Source organism: Myiozetetes cayanensis, unplaced genomic scaffold, assembly GCF_022539395.1.
Source record: "Myiozetetes cayanensis isolate MyiCay16 unplaced genomic scaffold, myiCay2020 scf9, whole genome shotgun sequence".
Lineage (NCBI taxonomy): Eukaryota > Metazoa > Chordata > Aves > Passeriformes > Tyrannidae > Myiozetetes > Myiozetetes cayanensis.
In genome coordinates, this window is record NW_026088185.1 from 4,024,172 (window position 1) to 4,046,026 (window position 21,855).

A 21,855-nucleotide genomic window follows, 5' to 3' on the forward strand; every position below is an offset into this window, starting at 1 on the left:
TGATATTTCTCCTGAGCTGGTATTTATTCACATGGTTAATATCTCAGTGTCTGCATCATTATTCTCTTGTCTCTGAGCCATTGTTCATGTAGGCTCTAAGTGAGTCTGTCTTACACTTTCTGATTTGTTTTTTGCTTCTTTTAATGTGCTTTCTCTGTGTGCATAATCAATTGTGTAAAGATTTTGGGGGTTTAATATGAATATCTTGTGGGTAATATACTTCACAAAGTGGTAGCTTCACTCTCTGGTATTTAAAATCCTGATTTGTAAATAATACTCAAATATGATCAGAGATGTGGTATTTTATTAATAGACAAAAGAAATAATTTCAGATTAATTATTTCAGGGTTTCTTTAATCTTGCTATATTATACTGAAATTTCTACAGCTTTTCATAGGTCTTAAATCTAATTTACCTCATTAAACAAAAATACTGCTGGTATAATTTGTACTTTAAATTTATAGAGAATAAGTAAACCACTTCCATCTAATCAGTCAGCAAGGCATGGTTAGCTATAGAGAAAATAATCTTTTAATGCTAGTAATGTTTTTAAGAGTTATTTCTTCAGTTTATCCTATTTGAAAACTTTTTTTGGATACTGGAAAATGTTTGATAATAAATTACAGGCAAAGGAGAAAAGCCTCAAAGCAAATACAAAATGATACAAGCATCAGCAGTTTGTCAACAGCTGTTAGGAAATTAGTAATGGAAAGTTTTGATGCAGTGGGTGTGGAAAGAGCTACACCCACATTCCTGAGTGATAAAAATGCAAATAAACTTCCAAGATGCTGCATGCTGTAAGCTGTTCTAAACATCATCCATCAGGCTGTGCCCTGTGAATGGAGCTGTTTGCCCCATACTGATCTAACAGTGGTCACAGCTGATGTATTGTTAAACTTTGATACTACTATTTTAAACAAAACCTTTCTGACCCTTTCAACGCTCAGAATTCCAAGAACGATCATCTTAACTCTGTAGGAAAATAGTAGCATCATTTAAAAATAGATTTAAATGGAAATAACGCATTTCCTAGTGCATGAGATTTATCAGGACAAGTTACAAAATAAACATGAGTGCTTGCAACTCCTTTTCATTAAAGTCCCAGCTGATGGCTACGTGACAGAGACTCAGTAATATAGCGGGGAGGCCTTCAAAGTCTGATCCTTTGCAGGGGTGTAAGAGTAGACAGGAGTATTTTATAATGGAGTTATTCCAAGTTGCTAATAACTCTCTATATTCCTGTCTTCCTTGGCTATAGTGGAAGGCTTACGGCTCAAGGCTTCTAAAAATCATCATCGCCTCTAAAAATTCAGAGGAGAGAAGCAGATTATTTTACGTGGGATATGCAGTGGTGGTCCAGGCAGTCTGCTCTGTGCTTTTAGGGGAATTTTAATGCTTTACATAAAACTGAGACCACAAAGCACAGCTTTATAACGAGAGGGAGCTGAAGTAGCATTCTCAGTTCTAATCTCTCAAGTGAAAATAAGCTAACAATTTATTTATTCTTTCTTATAATTGATTGCTCTTTTTGAGAAGAGAATCCTATTTGACTTGATCAGTCTGATTTAAAATCTTGCAGCTTTTTTGGAGGGCACTTTTTCTTGTTGAGTGTTGCAAGTCCTTTAATTCAATTCATGTGTCAGGAAGGAGACTTAATTCATAGCTGGATATTGCAAGTTAAATAATTGGATTCTTCAGTGCTGTCAGACTGTAATACATAGATAAACAGAATAGCTGTTCAATAGCAGCTGGAGATTTTTGTGTTCTAAGTTGGCCAAGTGTCTGCTTCCCCCAGCAGATTTTGAAAAATAAATGATATTTCACTGTCTGTTTAAAAAAATAATAAAAAAGATCCATGTGAACGATTTTATGCCTTTGTATTCACATTTGCCTTTTCCATTTTATCCACCAGTTTCTAGTGCTAGTGTTTTGCTTCTTTTTCTTTTGTTTCTTTATTTTGTTGCTTTTGTTTGAATGTATTATTGTGTTTATATGGAACTGGTCCAAGAACCGTTACTGTATTTTATGTTTGTATCTACATTTTATTTTGCATGCTTAACGTGGCTTTGCCTGGATATTCTTTTTGGTAAGTTCAGAATTTAAAAGCATACTGTTTTTCCGTAGTAACGTTTGTAACCTGCCGCCTTCTTTTCTCCCACCTCAAGTAACGTCATTATTTTTTTTTCTTTTTTTTTGGCATACTGATTTGTGCTCATGTCCCGTTCTGCTTTTGCTAATTATACATATGGTAACACCGTTTTCCTAACTACCCATTGTCATCTCTAGCTGAGCTAAACAATACGACTCTGGTACTAATGTGTACTAATGTGACTTTTATCTTCAAAGTAGAGTTGGCAGCTGTTAAAATGACGTGTGCTGAGAACTCTGTGTGTGTTTGAGACACACAGAACCTCAGCCTTAGAAACCCATGTTAGAGCTTCTTTGCATAGCCCGGTGGTTCCTCTGCGCTTCACAGGTGTTGCTGCTCAGCGCTTTGCTCAAGATCCTCTAAGAACAGCGTGCCTGTTTATGTTTCTCTTTTAGCAACAGCTTGCTCAGCTCCAGAAGGAGAAGTCAGAGATTCTGAAGAACCTGGCGTTATACTACTTCACGTTTGTTGATGTGATGGAATTTAAGGTAAGGTGTCACAAATGTGTCAGCTCTCCCGTCACATCAGGCTTTGGTCCCTCTGTTTGTGAAATAAAACTATGTAATGAAATAGCTGAACGTGTAGGTCTGTTCTTCAAACGAAGGAAGACTCAAACTCCATCACTAGTCATTGTAAAAATGATTTAATTAGGTCTTTTTAGACTAAAGTTATTCCTTTGTTTTTCAAGGACCATGTCTGTGAGCTGCTGAACACTATTGATGTTTGCCAAGTCTTCTTTGATATTGTAAGTTTTTTTTGCACTTTCAGAAATGTTTCTAATCAGAGTCCCGTGGGGAGAAGGACTTGCTTAGGTTAGCCCAAGAAACATGACATTACTAGATATAAATGCAAGAGAAATAAAAACACCAGTCTTCAGAATTTCTAACTTTTATAATAGCTTGAAATCAGAGATAGACAGACTGTTTTCAATGGGCTTCTTATGAACAGCAGTAACAGCATTATCTGTTAGCAGACATACAGATCTTTCTGTAATTTTTGCTTTATTGCATCTGCAAATTAATTCTTAGATTCTACTGTTCCTTGTATGCTTAAGCCTTATGAGACTCACAGGGCAGGAATATTACTGGTGTCCACATAAGCTATGTGAGGAGGTCACTTCTGGGGTTGACTAAAGCAAGTACAAAAGCATCTAAAAGAGTTATATTAAAAAAAAAAATCAAACAAAAAAACCCCAACCCAATATGCAAAAAAAAAAAACCCACAGGGAACAAAAAGCCAACCAACCAAAAAAAAAACGAAACCAAAAAAAAAAGGCCCCTAAACCTCAAAACTCCACAGCCAACACTGTAGAACCCCAAAAGAAAACCTCAAATGCCTTTTCCTCTTTGTTTCAACCTTCTTAATGTTCATAATGTCACCTTGCTAGTTTGAGTCATTAATCTAAATTTGGCTGACTTAGTTTCATTATATAAAAAAGGAGCAGGTTTATATCCCATGGAATGATGTTACCTGGTCAGTAGCTTTTTACATTACAGAGTCTTATTAAAATAGATTTCATAGGCAAGGCAATGCTGACTGATTAGTAACATCCAAGAAAAACTTTCCTATCTGTCAGGTAACCTGTGACTTTTAAACCTGGAAAGATTTATTTGCTTTCTTGCTTTCATGAGTGCAAACAGTTCTGGGAATTCGAGTGAATTAACCAAGATTATACAAAGTCATATGCAACCAGGACAAGAACTTTATTCAAAAGAGAGCCTATTGTATTTAAAAAATGCTGGAAATTGGTGGAAAGGTAAAGAAAATGTTTTATGCTTGTTTGTAAAAATTTTAGAACGATAATTTACAGGGTTTTTCTATTTCTAGACTGTAAACTTCGATTTAACAAAGAACTACCTAGATTTGATTATAACCTACACCACTCTAATGATACTGCTGTCCCGAATTGAGGAAAGGAAGGCTATCATTGGACTGTATAACTATGCCCATGAAATGACCCATGGAGCAAGGTAAAAAAAGAAATCTGTTGTGTAAGAAATTTATATAATGATAACAGTAAAAACTGCACCTAAAGTCAACTGTTTGTTGTTGCTTTTAGTGACAGAGAATATCCACGCCTTGGCCAGATGATTGTGGATTATGAAAATCCTTTGAAGAAAATGATGGAGGAATTTGTACCTCACAGTAAAGTAAGTAACTACTTTTTGCAGGCATGCACTCCATTAATTGGGAGAAACAGAGATTGAAAAGTAAATATGCAAGAGTTTGTTTTGTCAAAGGCTATTGGGTATAAATTTTACATCAGGTGTTAGTTATAATGAATGTCTGGAGCTGGGAATTGATAACATATTAAAAAGCAGAACCTATAGAAGTACAGAAATGGTGAGACCCACTAGTAAGGTGCCATTGTATTCACTAAGGAGTAGAAATTAATTAAAAATCAGTTGCAGATCATCTGAAAACAGCTACACCCGTGTTCTGTGTAGGTTTGTAGCTTGAAATTCAAGAGATTCCCAGTGTTTCTATGAACTTAGTTGTTTTGCTTGTTTGCCATTTTAGAGGAATGTGATTTTTCGATTTTGTGACCTGAGGGTTTTTGCTTTGGACTGTCCTCAAAGTAGGAATCCTGGAGATCACCACTGCCCCTTTAACAATAGCACCTGGATTTAAAAGCTGACACTGTTTACTCTCCTCAGCTGCCTTCAATGAGTTAAATGAACCCAATTCCTTTACCCTTTTCTTTACAGATGTTTTTAAGCTTGTGTTCTCACACAGCTGGTCGTGTTGCAGTTGAGTGATGTTTTATCTAGGCTGTATTTTCATATAAGAATACCTTGGAAAAGTGACAGAAGCTCTGTCAATGTATATCCTGTTTATCACTTCCCATTTGTCCACTAGACTTGCTCTTCTGTCAGAGGAAGCTAGTTTTGTCTGAACATAACTGACCAAGTGTTATTTATATGGGTGTTATTTTCTTTGTGCTTCCAAACTGATTGCATAGCAATTTATTTTTGAATCTTTGACAGGAGCTGAAGTTAAATACTAAGTTATTGCCTAAACTTTGCAAGGTTTGGGGTTTTTTTTCTCTGTTTTGGTGTCTAGGTACTGTTTGTTTTTTCCTTCTCTGACCCACTTGAGATTTTTCTTGATCCTTAAACATTTTAGGATTGTCACTACGAGTTCAGAGAGTTAGGGAAAAAAAAAAGAGGGTTTATCACCACTGGAAAAAAGGGCAGGCAACTCATGAAGCGTGTAAGGATGTCGTTAGGGAATGCAGAAAGAAGATTGGGGAGGTGAAAGCACAATTTGAACTTAATCTGGCCACTTGAATAAAGGATAATAAAAAGTGTTTTTATAAATGCATCAGTAGCAGAAGGAGGGGCAAGGAAAACCTCCATTCTTTATTGGACACAGAGGGGAATATAGTTACCAAAGGTGCCTCAGTTTTCAAGAGTAAGGCAGGTTGTCCTCAGAACAACTGTCCTCCTGGGCTGGTAGACAGAGACAGGGAGCCAAATATTCCCCCTGTAATCCATGAGGAAGAAGTTAGTGACCTGCTGAGCCACTTGAATCCTCACAAGTCCATGGGAGCAGATAGGATCCACCCTGGGGTGATGAGGAGCTGGCAGAAGAGCTTGCCAAGCCGCTCTCCACCATTTTCCAACAGTCCTGGCTCTCTGGGGAGGTTCCAGACAACTGGAAGTTGGCCAATGTGACACCTATCCATAAGAAGGGCTGGAAGGAAGATCCAGGAAACTCCAGGCCTGTCAGCCTGACCTCAGTGCCTGGCAAGGTTATGGAGCAGATCATCCTGAGTGCAATCACACAGCACCTACAGGATGGACAAGGGATCAGACCCAGCCAGCACGGGTTTAGGAGGGGCAGGTCCTGTCTGACCAACCTGATCCCCTTTTATGATCAGGTGACTCACCTGGTGGATGAGGGGCAGGCTGTGGATGTGTCTGTCTGGACTTCAGCAAAGCCTTTGACACTGTCTCCCATAATGTACTCCTGGCAGAGAGTGCTCCACGGCTTGGACAGGGGCACTCTGTGCTGGGTTATGAACTGGCTGGAGGACCGGGCCCAGAGAGTGCTGGGGAACGGGGCTGCATCCAGCTGGGATCCAGTCACCAGTGGTGTCCCCCAGGGATCAGTGCTGGGCCCAGTCCTGTTTAACATCTTTATTGATGATTTAGATGAGGGGAATGAGTCCATCATCACCAAATTTGCAGACGACACCAAGATGAGGGTAGTGTCGATCAGCTGGAGTCTAGGAGGGCTCAACAGAGGGACCTGGACAGGATGAATAGATGGGCTGAATCCAGTGGTGTTATGTTTAGCAAGGCCAAGTGCCGGGTCCTGCACTTGGGCCACAACAACCCCCTGCAGTGCTACAGGCTGAAGAGTGACCAGACAGAAAGGGACCTGGGAGTTTGGATTGACAGGAAGCTGAACATGAGCCAGAGTGTGCCCAGGTGGCCAAGGAGGCCAATGGCATCCTGGCCTGGATCAGGAACAGTGTGACCAGCAGAACCAGGGAAGTGATTCTGACTCTGTACTCGGCACTGGTGAGGCAGCACCTCAAGTAATGCCAGTTCTGTCCAGTTCTGGGCCCCTCAGTTTAGGAGGGATACTGAGGTGCTGGAGCAGGTCCAAAGAAGAGCTGCAAGGCTGGTGAAGAGACTGGAGCACAAACCCTATGAGGAGAGGCTGAGGGTGTTTGGCCTGGAGAAGAGGAGGCTCAGGGGGGACCTCATCACTCTACAACTACCTGAGAGGAGGGTGTAGGGGGTTGGTTTCTTCTCCCAGGCAACCAGCAGTAGAACAAGAGGGCACAGTCTTAAACTGCAGTGGAGGAGATTTCGGTTAGACATTAAGAAGAAGTTCTTTACAGAGAGAGTGCTTGGGCATTGTAATGGGCTGCCCAGGGAGGTGGTGGATACCTCCGTCCCTGGAGGGCACTCAGTTCCATGGTCTAGTTGATAAGGTGCTGTTGGGTGAAAGGTTGGACTTGAAGATCTCAGAGGTCTTTTCCAACCTCATTGATTCTGTGATTCTATTTCCCTAAGTGTTCTGAAGCAGTTTTGAATACTTCTAATTTGTCTAAATAATCTGTAGTGTTATTTTTGTTACACTTCCCTTTGCATAGTTCTTGTCTTGTTAAGACCTCTTATTTAGCTAAGGATCTCATTTGAAAATAATCTTTTCTGGTGCACATTTTAGCAAAGATGCTTCACTTTTCATTATTATCTCTTGTATTCAATAGTGGACCAATCCTTTCCCTTGAAATGTTTTGTAAAGCTGCCTATCGCTCTGATTTTTTCCCTCTTGTGCTTATTCTGTGCTAGAGGTATAAATTGGGGTCAGAGATCTCTTCAGGCACTGTGCTAGAGAAACACATTCTTGGGTTGCACTCTCGTGGAATTGCACACTTAGGTTGTCCTTTTATCATCTCGCTGCTTCGCAGCAAACCTGGCAGTGGTTTAGCCCTTTGCTTTAGCTTTGGCAGGTGACTTTGGTTTTCTTGTCTCAGTGACCTTCTCTGCTGTCACAACAGAATCTGCTCAGACCTGGCTCCCTCAGGATTCATACAAACACCACTACTGGTACAAAAGTAATGGAAAAGACACAGGATACACTTACCTGGATAAGCTTCATTTGTTATGAAGATGCTCCTGTAGACATTATCTGCTCAAATAATTATAATTTGCTACCAAAGGGGAAGGAGATAGTAAATGATGTGGCAGAGAAGGGAATAACACAATAATTGGGATACTTGAATAAATAAATAATAATTCCAGTTGTAAGTGACAGGGTTGTTGTCCCCTGTTGATTCCCCCCCCCACCATGTCCTGTAATTCTGAACTCAGAATCTTGTAACTCTAATTAAAAATAATAGAAATCAAACACTTTTGCTTCTCTGCATCCTTCCTTTAGCCTGGAGTAGTCTTTTATGTGTTAAACTGGATGCAATGGGTTTTAACCTTGTTTAATTTCAGAACTAACTCAGTAGAATGTTCTGATAATTGTTAGTAATAACGCTGAGAAAGCAGGAGTACTGATAAAATAGTACTAACCATTCAAACTAACCATTACCCTCCTTTTTCAGTCCCTTTCAGATGCTCTGATTTCACTCCAGATGGTCTATCCTCGACGAAATCTCTCAGCTGACCAGTGGAGAAACGCACAACTACTGAGCCTCATCAGTGCCCCCAGCACAATGCTTAATCCTGCACAGTCTGACACAGTATGGCCTTTGAATTTGCATTAGATGATACAGTTAAGCAGGGTTTCCTACAAAATAGTTTTCTGTTGGATTATCTCTTATGTGACTTTTAATCAGAGAAGTAAATAGGCTCACTGGGAGAACTGAATAATGGAGTACTAGGGAAAAGTGTTTCTTGCATTAAGTAAAGCTTCTGTTACATTAGCTCGTGCCTCCACTTCCAGTATTGGAAAATCAGAAAATGAAGGGAAGCAATGCTAACTTCTGCAGTGTGGAGGGAGGGAATCCTGTGTACTGTCTCAGCTGTTTGTGAGCCAAGAGATTGGAAATCACAACTGGTACTTCCTTTAAAATTTGTGTTTGCACTTGCCCCATCAGTTGTGATGTGAATGGTTATTGTTCTGAAAAAAAATTGAAGCATTAACAGACTGTCAAGTATTGATTAGTATACATCAAATGCCTTTTTCAATACAATGTTTGTTGAAATTAGACATTTGACAAAATTTGTTCGAGGTGCTGGAGGGTATTGAAGTTCATTTAATGTTCAAACCCTGTTTCTAAAACATTGAAACGGTGCCCTGTTAGTGATCAGCAGCAGTCTGATCATCAGCATTTAAGACTTTGTATGTCCCTTCTTGCTTAAAAACTACTGCTCATGAAATGTATTGTCTTTTATATAATTGGTGTGCTACAAGTTCTGTTTTTTTGAACAGATGCCCTGTGAGTACCTCTCTCTGGATGCAATGGAGAAATGGATCATTTGTGAGTAAAATATTCTGAAACAGCTTGTGGTTGTATTAAAAAAATAGTTAACATTTAAAAGACTACTTGTTTTTTTATACTGTGCAGAAGCTGTTGTGTTCAAATAAGATTCTGGAGAACTTGATTAAATCTCAGTTGTCTGTATCATACTTTTACATGCAGTGAAGTGAGAATTCAGCACGTGCTGCTGGAATGGAGTTTTGTCATCAGTTTATTCCACACTTTGACTGACAGTGAGGGCTTTAGTACTTGTAATGAAAATAGCCAAGTAGTATCAGCATGAAGTAGTTCATGTTACAGAAATGTTGCAAAAATATTGCAAAAATACCTCATAGAAGCGTGAGGGGTATTTTTTTCATGTTATCCATTAAAGAGTTTATTAATGTTCTGTGTGAACTATTTAAGAGAAAATGCATAATCATCTCACTGTTCTCTTACTGTCTTTGTGCATCTTGTTTGTGCCATACATCAATGTGAACTTCTGAAGTTGGATTTATTTTGTGCCATGGAATCCTAAATAGTGATGCTACAGCTTTGAACCTTTGGAAACTTGCACTTCAAAGCAGCTCTTGCTTGGCTCTGTTTCGGGATGAAGTATTCCATATTCACAAAGCTGCAGAAGACTTGTTTGTAAACATAAGAGGGTAAGTTTTAATTCTCCTTTTATTCTTTCAGAACCTCTGTTAAAAATACTGTATTTCTTGAAGAACCATTTCAAAAATGTTACTTCTGCTTCACTTAAGTTCTGCTTAAATATGCAAACATTTTTGCTTGTATCTTGACTGTTTCTTTAAATGCATAACTTTTAAGGGCCTGATTCCATAACCACCACACTTTTTTTTATCTCAGTTCTGAAAAAGTCTTGTGAATCAGTCTCTGAAATGACAAAAGTTACAATTAATGATCTCGCCCACAAATCTTGTGTAAAAAAAAATATGACGTCCCTGCCCACAGCAGAGAGGTTGGAACTAGATGATCTTTAAGGGCTCTTCCAACCCAGTTCTATAATTCTATCATCTTGATCTAGTCAAAGGAAATGATGTTACAAATGTAGAGTCTGCTTGAAAAACTGCATCTGGCTGCCAGTGTTTGTGCAGTCTGTGGTGTAAAAACTCAGAAACAGAGTTGTGAGTTCCACCCCCAGCATTAGTAGCGCTTCAGTAGAGAGTTTTTTTGCTTTGAGTATCCAGTTTTGGCATTTAGCTCCAATCAGGGAAATAAATCTCATGAGGTTTTTGCTGTATCCTGCTTGCTACAACATTGCAGCTCCTCTTGAGTTGCACTCGGGTCTCGCTGAACTGATTCTTATTGCCGTGTTGGGTTGTTTTTCCCTTGCAGCTACAACAAGCGTATCAATGACATCCGAGAGTGCAAAGAAGCCGCTGTTTCCCACGCGTGAGTGTCTTACAAAGTTCTCCTGATGGATTTTAGTGTTGGTTTTCTTAAAACAAAGTTAAAAAGAATGTATAAAAGGGATCTGTGGAATGAATGCTGAATTATGCATTTTCAAATGAGGCGCTGTACTGATTGTTCTTTGAAATCTGGATTTGTTTAATACCGCTATCAGTTGAACTTCCCAAGTTTTAGGGGTTTTTTTCAAGTTATCTGGATGGAAGCATTTAGTTTATTCTTTAGTTTTTGTCTGATTACTTAATGAGAATGCAAATTAAATAGAAATGTTGTCATGGAGTCAAATGCACGTCACAGGGGGGGGCAGAGAACTTAGGATTCAAATTTAATGATACTTTGGGAATATACAATGTAGTGATGGGGATGCCAATTTAAATTGAACCACAGTCTTCAGAATTCTGAACTTGTGAGGCTGATGTAGTGTAATCTGCCTGTGCTTGGGCGTAAATGTTTCAGAAAATCCAATGTTCTGTGGCTAGCACAGTGGGTGATGTCTGGGATTGTTCTCTTGATGCAGCGGTTCAATGCACAGAGAGAGACGCAAGTTTTTACGTTCTGCACTCAAAGAGCTGGCCACTGTCCTGTCTGATCAGCCAGGCCTGTTGGGCCCCAAGGTAATGATGCCTCTTATGGTTTGCATTTGTACAGTCTTACAGTGTGTTTCTCAGTGGTAATACCACACTGAGTTTGTCTGGGGGGGAAAAGAATCCCACGCTTCACTCTTAGCAAACCTACTTAGTTTTTTAAATAATTCGGTTTTAGAGACTAGTTGCCTCTTAATGTGCACAAGCTGTCCAACTATTGTATCTGTAAGCTCGTGAACCATTTTTCTTTTTCAGGCACTTTTTGTATTTATGGCATTATCCTTTGCTCGTGATGAAATTATTTGGCTTCTCCGTCATGCAGATAACATGCCAAAGAAGAGTGCAGATGATTTCATAGATAAGTATGTGCATTTGTAGTGTTGTACCCTAACTAGTAGAATTTCACAGACAAAATACATTTCAAGGCAAGGGAGCCTCGGAAAAAGATGGCTATATAGAAGAGTTGAGACTGCTCAGAAAATTTTTACCTGGGAATATTAAGCTTCCCATCAAAATAGGAAACTAAAAGTAATGCCTTAGAAAGTTGAGGACATCAGTAAAAATTAATTTAGAAAATAAAAGTATTTTATGTAAGTTTTATGCCTTTTTTTTACCTTGAATAAGCAAAAATAAAGCTTTATCATGTGTCTTCAGTGTTACTGATTTTGCATTGTTAAATCAGTGGAGGAGGCAAGAAAAGTGTCAAAAAGCTTAATTTGTGGATTTGTAGAATGTCTCTTGTGGCAAAACTCTTTCAAGTCAGTTAAGCTTTATTCATGTAATTTATGACTGCATTAATATCACCATAAACAGATGGTAAAAATGAGAAAGGTGATTACAAATCTTACAAATGTGGATAGGCAGGAAACTTTGAGTTGTTCTCAAGATTATTGAACACAAGGTTGAACTGAAGGACTGCAGGAATTTAGACAAGTGACAATCACAAGGCCATTTATAGCTTCACTGGATTTAGATGCTAAGGATGAAGATTCCAGAGCCTCCCTGAAACAGCCTGTGCAACTATTGACCAACCTCATGGCTTGGAGAAAAAAAACAAAACCCAAAACAGAAAAGCAGTTATTGCAGTTGTATTTTCCAGGTGTAACCACTTCTTGAGAAACATGTTTTTTTCAAACTGAACATTACAGAAGGGCTTCTTAATCAAACAAAAGTGGTGAATAGTTATATTTTTGAGGATCACTATGGTGCTAACTTACCTCCCGTTGAGTGGATTTTACCTCACGGAGTAAATGACCCATGTAAGCTCCTTTAACGATGGGAACAAATATCTTCATACCGAAACTACCTACTGAAAATTGTTTTAAAAGCAAGGTAGAGGACGAGACAGCCTTGAGAAGCGTTGCACTGATGTGGTATGTGTATGGTTTCCCCTCCTGACCAGGCACATAGCCGAGCTCATATTCTACATGGAGGAGCTGCGAGCACACGTGCGGAAATACGGCCCGGTGATGCAGAGATACTACGTGCAGTATCTCTCTGGCTTTGATGCTGTGGTCTTAAATGAGCTCGTGCAGGTATGGCACCACTGTGGGTCTGGCTTCTCGATAGCAAGTTTTAAAAAGGGCTCTTTGTCCAGAGTGACTTCACGAAATGCATCCTGGTTTGTGGGGTTTGATGAACATTAGGGAATAAAGCAAATTAAATTACTGTTTAATTCTAGGATATAGAATTGGGCTTTTAGTTTCTGTTTAGAATCATAGAATATCCTCAGTTGGAAGGGACCCACAAAGATCATCCAAGTCCAACTCCTGACCCTGCACAGAACCATCCTCAAGAGTCACACCCTGTGCCTGAGAGCATTGTCCAAATGCTCCTTGAACTCTATCAGGCTTAGGGCTGTGACCACTGCCCTGGGGACCCTGTTCCAGTGCCCAACCACCCTCTGGGTGAAAAACCTTTCCCTGATGCACAATCTGAACATCCCCTGACACAGCTTCATACCATTATGAATGATGTGAATTTAATATATATAAGTATTCATATATAAATTATTATTATCAAGCACTGTTGTGTTTAGAAACAGTGAAACAGGTACTATCACTGAAAGAGGGTTGTAGAAACTTTTTCATAGTTAACCCAACCAAGAAATGATAAAATTTTCTGAACTGCTTTGGTTTCATTCCTTAGTGACCCCACTAGATGGAGCCCAAACTGAAACAAGGATAAAAAATGGGCTTGAATTTTAGTTGTCGTTAATTCATAACAGGTATCAGGCGTGAGACTAACCAAGTGATTGAGTGATAATTTGGTTTTTTTCAGCCTTTAGGTTAAAATGTCAGTCATTGCTGGAATTAAGAAAAACTTCTATATTGTATTATTTGATAGAAATATGACCCTATTAGTTGCTGAAAGTGAAAAGATTTATGTTGCATTTTGTGAAATTTGACAACCCGATAGCCCATTTTTCAGATGAAGTCAGTGTCAGTAAAAAAAAGTTTTGAGAGGGTTTTTTGGAAGCAAAGTGATGCTGAACTGGGCTCCATTGTATCCTGCCCTGCCCAGGTTTTCTTTGCATACAGGACAGAAAATGCAGAGTTACATTTACTGACACATTTTCCTGTTTTGAGCAGCTGTTGGTTTGAAAACAAACTTTCCTAGGTATTTGTCACCAACCAGTGAATTAAAAAGTGAAAGCTTTTAATTTAAAAGCTTTAAGTAGCACTATTTGAAATATTTCATCAATTCCATCGATTAAGTTTTTGTCAGACTGTAGCTGATATATGGGGCATGGGTGCTGACATTGTTTCATAAACCTAATAATAATAATAATAATAACATTTATTTTAGAATCTTTCAGTATGCCCAGAGGATGAATCAATCATCATGTCCTCTTTTGTAAACACAATGACTTCACTAAGTGTGAAACAAGGTAAGTTTAAATGAACTTAGAAAAATGGTAACAGACTGGCAGATTCCTCTGAAAGGTTTCATGCAATCAGTAGAAGCAGATAATTTGTATAAACTGCATTTGTTCCCTTGATTCTCTTTTGTTACTGTATCTGCTTCTTGTGGTGTGTCCCTTTTCCAGGGCAGTTTCATACAGGTAGAGCTTTTGAAGAATGCTGTTGGGTAGTAATATGTTTTAATAATTTATGTATTTCAAAATATTTTAATGTATTTAATATAGAAAAGATATTACACGTATTTCCATGTAAATCTTTTCGATTCCTATGAGCATGATTATGCTGGATGGAAATTTTTGGGTAAAAGCATGAGGTTCATTACCCAAATAATTCTTTAGTACTTTGGGGTTTTTTAGAAGGTCTGATGTAGTATATCTGAATTTGTAGTTGTTTTCCTAAGGGTTTTCTATTCTGTATTTTTCCCTGATGCAGTTGAAGATGGAGAGGTATTTGACTTCAGAGGAATGAGATTAGATTGGTTTAGATTGCAGGTAAGACTTGGTAAATATACACGGCACATCACTAACTTAAAGCCTAAATGTTTCATAAATTACTGCTCTTCTTGATTACTCTCAGACTGCAAGTGGGTGACAGGCTGTCTAAAAATAACCTCCTCTTAAAAACCAAACAAAGATTTAAAGAGGAAAATTTGCTACATTTTGATATAAGTTTGCGTGCTTGGCATGATTTTTGCAAATCATCCTTTGGGGTGTTTGTAACAGCTCAGAAATAGGATGTGTTGATGCTGAGCCGTTTGGCGGCTGTGCAGGGTGTGATTCAGCCTGCCCACATTGTCAAGGGAGGGCTTACAAGTGCACATTTGTGTTTTGTCAATACATTTGTTTAACAGTTTATCTGTGAATTGCTGTCACATTCAAATGACGTTTGGAGGCTTTCATTGAAAGTCAGTTTGCTGCTTTTTTTTTTTTTAAGCTCTAGTAGAAACATAAAAGTGGAACTTGCACAGTCTTTGAGTACCCAGGTGTCCTGTGCGCAGCACAAACAGAATTGGGCAATAACAATGGAATTTGGAAAAAAAAAAAAAAAAAAACAGCTGCACATGTAACAGCAGATTTTTTTGTGTGTCTTTCCAGGCCTACACCAGTGTTTCTAAAGCTTCGCTTGGTCTTGCAGACCACAGGGAACTAGGCAAAATGATGAACACCATCATTTTCCACACGAAAATGGTAGATTCTTTGGTGGAGATGTTGGTTGAAACCTCAGATCTTTCTATATTTTGGTATGCTACTAAACTTTTTTTATTGTTTCTTGATTGATTTGTCCTTGCAAGTGTAACTTTTAAGTGGCAAAATTCATAGGAAGATAGGCCAGTGGGAGAAAAAAAATGGCATTTCTGTTTTCCAGCAAAAGTAATTTGAAAAAGGTATTTCTAAACATCTGTTAGAGGGATCCTTCAAGGAGTACCATAATTCATCTGGGCTCGTTTGCAGATTCTACATTAATACTTTTTTGCAAAAAGTGCAAGTTTTTGCAGTCCCTATGTGGCAAACATCAGAATAAAAACATGGCAATGATGATGGTAATAATAGAGATGTGCAAATAAAATGCATAAGAAGTGAATGCAGAAAACAAATGATGATGAAAAAAATTATTAAAGCGTGGGACAGTTCTTGGTATAACTACAAATTGGCACTAATAGCACGTTTGATTAGTGAAGTAAACTTAATTTGCAGCAAAATTATATATGTATTGCATTTAAATGTCTGATTAATAACTGATTCTTTCTGTTTAGTTTTTATAGTCGTGCTTTTGAGAAGATGTTTCAGCAGTGCTTGGAGCTTCCCTCTCAATCAAGATACTCAATTGCATTCCCACTGCTTTGTACTCACTTCATGAGCTGTACCCACGAACTGTGCCCTGAAGAGGTAATTTTTAAATACATTGTCTTGTTATTTTTCATCTCTCATTCAAAGTGCAGTGAACTAGAACTGAGCACTGCCAGAAGGTGGTCGTTGCGGCAAAATGAAATTTGAGGGAGGAGAGTGGTAAAAGTGGAATTAAAACAAATAGATAGCTTGTTACGTGATTCTTCACTCACAGATCTCCAAATCCTTCTGTGAAGTGAGAAGATGTTATCATCTTGGCTTTAAGGAGAGATTAACTAAGGTGCAAATGTTAGATGACTTTTCTGGTGTCATTCAGGCTTAGATGCTAATAAATCCCATATGCCTGTGAAAACTTGAAAGCAACAGTTTTTCCTGTGAAATGGTTTATAATTTCATAGTTAGGAAAAGGAAAGAGGAGGTAGGAGATTCTCTGTATGGCATATTATAAATAGTGTTTCTTCAGTAAGAAAGAAAAACAATCTTATAAGATACACAATATAATGCAAGCATTTGCTTTGGTAAGAACTGGGTAAGGCAAGGCCTTGCTGGTTAGAGTTAAAAATGAAAAACTGGGGTGTTGCTGGAAGAAATGGATCCCTTGTTAAAGGAAGCAGTTTGATTCTGAGGGAATTCTTTCTGTTGTAATGGAATAGATCCTTTTGTACATTTGTGCATTGACTTTGGAGTTACTCTGGGATTAACTTGGCTACTTTTATGTAGTGTTTTTATTCTTAACAGTGCTCATCTGAAACAATGAGATTAATAAGATTTAGTGTAATATGCACAATATGGATTTTTCTAATTTAAACATTCAATTCTTTTCTGCTAAACTCCATTGCAATAGTATGTCTATATCATTACTTCCCTTGTATAAGCAGCTGCAAATGCTATTTATAGTAGACAACCACTAAAAGGTTTCCAGGAAAGCTTCCCTTCAGGACAAGAGATGTCTTTGAGAACAATTATAGTAACAGTAAAGAATCAGTAGCCAAAGTCCACTGGACAGCAGTTACTGTTCATTCAGCTGCAGCAAGGACATTTTGTCGCAGCCAGCAGAACTCAGAAGTCAATGTCTGAATTGTATGACTTAGCAACTATTATCATTTTGGAAAAATAATCTTGGCTGTGCTGTGTACAATGTGTGGTGGTGTGGCTGTAAAGGAAACATCAGTGGTGAAAGGAAGATTTCAGACGAGACAGAGTCTGTGCTTGTGCAGATCCAGTGACAAAGGAACTGAATCCAGAAATTATTGCAGCAAGGCTTTATTATTGACTTTTTCAGTGGTCTGAAAGACACTGCTTTCTCTTATAGCTTGAGTTGCATGCTCTTTTGCCCATAGATTTAGTGCTGCCACAAATTAATGAAGAGGACATTCAGAGAGACCTTGGTAATTGGACATGTTAAAGTAGATTTGCTCCAAAATTAAGCATGAAAACCTACTTGTTAAAAATCTTTTTTTGCCTCCTTTTACAGCAAATATTTTTAGTGATAGTATGTCATGTCAGTGGCTTTGAAAATGTCATGGTTCAAATTGATTCTAAAGAGAAATAATATCCCGGTGTCAAAATTATTGAGGGCTAATTGATTTATTATTCTGGGTTATTAATTATTCATAATTAATTATCTATTATTAATATTTATTTGTTAATTTATTATACCCTGGTTATACAACTTAGTGAACTGTTCTCTTGCGTGCAGCATGTTTTGTGTGAACGTTGTAGGACTAACGGGAAACTGAAAATCTGCTTCCATTTTTCCCTTGTAACAGCGGCATCACATCGGAGATCGTAGCCTGTCCTTGTGTAACATGTTCTTGGATGAAATGGCTAAGCAAGCTCGAAACCTCATCACAGACATTTGCACAGAACAATGTACACTGAGTGACCAGGTGAGGGTGGTTGTGTCTGCTTTAATTCTCCTTTGAGATTTTTCAACTTCCAGAATTTTTATGGTTCTACTTCCTGTTCACTTTTTTCTCTGTGTTTTGGGGCAGTTTTCTTTTATGAAATTCAAGGTAGTTTGAAGAAGAATTTTTAATACTAGAAATGTGAGTTCTTAGTCAAAGGAAGCATGTGTTGCTTCTGTTATGAAGTCTGCTAAAAGATTGGTTTTTAATTTGGAGGACCTGTTTCTTTTTGTTTACTAGTTGCTGCCAAAGCATTGTGCCAAAACTATCAGTCAAGCAGTGAACAAGAAGTCAAAAAAACAGACTGGAAAGAAAGGAGAACCTGAAAGGGAGAAACCAGGAGTAGAAAGCATGAGGAAAAACAGATTGGTTGTGACAAAGTAAGCCATCTCTTCTTTTCCTTTCACCTTGAATCCCAAGTCAAAACATATGTGTTTTACCTACTGAATGCTTTTTGCCTTTTTTTTTTTTTTTTTTAGTTTAATTGACTGTAAATATGGCAGCTTTGTATTTTGTGAGCATATGATGCTTCTGTACCTTGTACAGAGACCGAGTTCTGTTCCATACAGCAATAGCAATTTGTGTCTCTTGAATTTATCCCCATGGCTGTTTTCTTTCCTGACCAGAAAGGATCAGACAGTTGTTGCTGCTCCAAGACTGTTGGCTACCTTTGGCTCCTGAGTTGGAGTTGTGGCTCTAGTGGCTGTAGAAAAATTGAGAACAGCAATAAATCAATAGCAAAACCAAAAAAAAACCACCTGAAAGAGAGAAGAGGAAAGGTTAATGAGCACAGTTTGGAGTGTAAGAGATAGGAAGAGGGTAGGAATAGGTAGGTATGAGATAGGTGTAAGGAGAGTTCAGGGGACGGGATGGTAGAGTGATGGAAGTGGGAAGAGGAAGGAAACTAAAAGAAGGAAACAAGAAATGTTTAGTATTGTGACTGGGAGTGCCTAAACACACACACACCCCACACTGCTGAAGGGGAAGTGGTTTTGCTACAGTTGCAACAACCAAACATCAGAGGACTGTTGTTACCTTAAGATCAGGAGCCAAAAAAAAAACCCTCCAGGCAAATTTAATTTAGTAGAGATAAGACAGAGAGGAGTCCTTTAATGAAGGCCTTTGTGGTGCAAGGAGTACACACGTGTCCAGGGGTTCCACAATTTATGGTATTATCCCTCCAATCCCAGAACTATCTACTCCCCAGATCCTTCCCCCAGCATGCCTCGTCGGAATTTGAGCTGGGGGGTCCTAAGACCCCTTGTGGCCTCATCTTCCTCTTCTTCACGACACGTACCGTCTTTTGGAGCTTCTCCAAGGTTCCAGGCTCGAAGGTTTCTTGTTGTTCAGGCCTGGGGTGCAAATGTTCTTCAACAGAATGAAGGCCTGCCTTGAAAGGAATCTAAACAAACTTAAAGAACTTAGAAAATTCAATATGAAATAGGGTAATAGGATTGGGTAAGTGTAAACTACAATTATAAAGTGTGACAGACTATATAATTTTACTAAAAATCTACAATTACTACACAGCTCCTTTAAAAATCTGCAAAAAGCTAAAAATCCTAAAAATTCAAAGGCACCACTGTAAAGATTAGAGAAGCTGAGGGAAAAGAGCTTACTTGTAGCTTCAGATTCCCTCCCCCAATATTTTTTTGTTTTTAGTACTGGCTTGTAGCAAATATTACTTGTATTGCTTAGATCAGTTAGGCGAAAAAACACCAATCTGGTCTTTTGAGAGGAAAAAAAAAGACGTGTATATGTATTAAAAAAATCAGTCTCATATCTGTCTGTGTGATGCAGATCAATATGCAGTTGTAGGATGTGTTCTTAGCCAAAATACTTTGGTTTTAAACATGCTAGAGAAGTGTCTCAAAGCAGAAGATGATGATGAAGAGTTAGACCTGTACCTGCTTTTCAGGCCTTATCCATTCAGTGTGTCCTTTGCATGATAATGTGTACTTAACGTTACATTAAATATTTTCCTTAATTTCTTCTTGTCTGTTCCTAAAGCCTGGACAAACTGCACACTGCACTTTCTGAGCTCTGCTTCTCAATCAATTACGTGCCGAACATGGTGGTTTGGGAACACACGTTTACCCCAAGAGAATATTTAACGTCTCACCTGGAAATCCGCTTTACCAAGTAAGAAACATCGCAGAGTTGGCAGCACTGATGCACCAGATAAACCCTTGCTGATTTATGTTGGAAATACTGATTACTTACTACATTAAATGAGGGTTTAAAAGTGGATTAAGAAAATCATGAGTCAAACTCAAACTAAATGATTATTAAGTTACGTGGGCAGACATAGACAACTGACAGTTGGTGTCTTAAAATATGTTGAAATGCAAACCATCTGTTTAAGAGCCAGATCCTGCATTCCTAGTCCTATATATTTTGTGGGAATTGGTGATGCCTAGTTTTTATAAAGACTTTATAAAGACTTGTCTTCCCACCATTCTTTTGCATAGTGCTGGATTGTTTCAAGTATTGGAGTTCACTTTCAGTGCCTTGCTGAAAGGAAACCTTAAAATCAGAACCTGACAAAGCCAACTGAGAACATATTTTGGTTACTTTTTTAATAAAAATTGTTACCACCTAATAGTCCTGTCTGTTCTTACTTTGATCTTCACATCATTTTTCACAGAAATAGGCAAGTGGCAACTCCTGGAGAGGACTTAATTTTAAACCACCCAGCTATCCTAGATGTATTTTATGCCAAAGATTACTGGTTATGTATTTGAAGCAGGGTATAAGAGTTAATAAGCTTTAATAGTCAAGACATAGTATTAGGGCACTGGAGCATTCCAGTCTTTCAAATAAGACCAGGTAGCATAAAAGTGAAAATAACTTCATGAAAATTAGCTCTTATCTTCAGGTTTATGAACTTAAACCAGTGTTGATCACCTGTGCTTATTTTAACTTTTGGCTTGTGGACTGGGGCTGAAGTGACAGGCAGATGACTGTCCAGGACTGCTTTCCTTTTACTTGCCTCATGAAAGAAATAAGACTTACTAACCAAAGTAATTAAATGCTCCATTTATAATAATTTGTCAGATCTTTAAGTGGAATTTCTTTCAGAGGCTTGCAGTTTCCTTTAAACATAGTATTGGTGTTTCACTGTTAGGATTTGTTTACTCTTTTAACCTGCTCATGTGTGATGGGACTAGAGATTATTATTATGCCACTTAATCTTGTTATTATACCAATTTTGAAATGATTTTGAAATGAGAGACTGCCTCAGAAGCAAACTCTTGAAAGTGCTTATTTACATACACCCAAGTGGCAACAAAAGCATTACTTTAAATAGATGTTCTCCTCCAGAATAACTCATCCTGCTCACCTCTGAAGGTAGTAATTACCAATTTTTTGTTGTTGATGTTGCTGTTCTTGCCTTTGAAAAGCATGTACCACTTAAAAGCTTAACTCTGAAAGTCTGAGACCATTATAAGCTTAAAATGAACACTACATCAAGTATTTTTTTATTAAGAAGACTTTGCTTTTAATGACCTCGTGATACTGTTTGCTTGAGGACCTGGTTTCAGGGACATACTGAATCAAGCCCATATATGTTTAAAAGGAATACACAGTCCTTTGTGCAGTTCTGCTCTAGCTTGAAAGCTTTACTAATGTATAGAACATCTATTACCAGAAGCCCAGTTTTACTTACAGTGAAAATTTGAACCAATTAAGTAAGTCTGGACTTTTTGGATAAAGATAAAAATCATTGTGTTAGCTAAAGGGAGATTCGTTTTTCATTAATAGGATTCCTATTTATTTACTTAAGAGATATATTTTTAATTCATACTTTACTATTGCTCTGTGGTTTTTTACAGATATTTCAAACTGAAACTATGACAGCAGCTTTGGTCAAATAATTTTTGCCTTAGTTAATATGCTTTGAACACTTCAATACAATACATGATTGCATTTCCCAGAAGTTTTGCATTTTAAGAATCTTTAACAGTAATCTGTTTGCCAGAATAGTTGCTGTGTAAATCTTGTGCCATGTGGATTGCTCCTGTGTATATATTAGGGGGGGAAAAAAGCTTTATTGAAAAAAGACTCAGAGTTTTCTTAGTGTC

General features: G+C 38.1%; 1 protein-coding gene across 4 annotated transcripts in view; it reads left to right on the forward strand.

Moving 5' to 3' along the window:
• The window catches only part of NCKAP1 (NCK associated protein 1), a 58,822-nt gene that overhangs the window by 18,161 nt on the left and 18,806 nt on the right, over nt 1–21,855 (forward strand). For 2 of the 4 annotated variants that reach the window (XM_050339293.1, XM_050339296.1), the window contains 18 exons: nt 2,545–2,637; nt 2,838–2,894; nt 3,977–4,119; nt 4,209–4,299; nt 8,220–8,357; nt 9,050–9,098; nt 9,586–9,742; nt 10,437–10,493; nt 11,026–11,122; nt 11,348–11,454; nt 12,495–12,627; nt 13,901–13,982; nt 14,449–14,507; nt 15,111–15,256; nt 15,770–15,902; nt 17,633–17,752; nt 18,011–18,150; nt 19,781–19,912. In XM_050339293.1, coding sequence (XP_050195250.1) covers nt 2,545–2,637; nt 2,838–2,894; nt 3,977–4,119; nt 4,209–4,299; nt 8,220–8,357; nt 9,050–9,098; nt 9,586–9,742; nt 10,437–10,493; nt 11,026–11,122; nt 11,348–11,454; nt 12,495–12,627; nt 13,901–13,982; nt 14,449–14,507; nt 15,111–15,256; nt 15,770–15,902; nt 17,633–17,752; nt 18,011–18,150; nt 19,781–19,912 — 1,934 coding nt within the window. The remainder of the gene's footprint in view (nt 1–2,544; nt 2,638–2,837; nt 2,895–3,976; nt 4,120–4,208; nt 4,300–8,219; nt 8,358–9,049; nt 9,099–9,585; nt 9,743–10,436; nt 10,494–11,025; nt 11,123–11,347; nt 11,455–12,494; nt 12,628–13,900; nt 13,983–14,448; nt 14,508–15,110; nt 15,257–15,769; nt 15,903–17,632; nt 17,753–18,010; nt 18,151–19,780; nt 19,913–21,855) is intronic. The other 2 variants (XM_050339294.1, XM_050339297.1) reach the window with 1 other exon arrangement.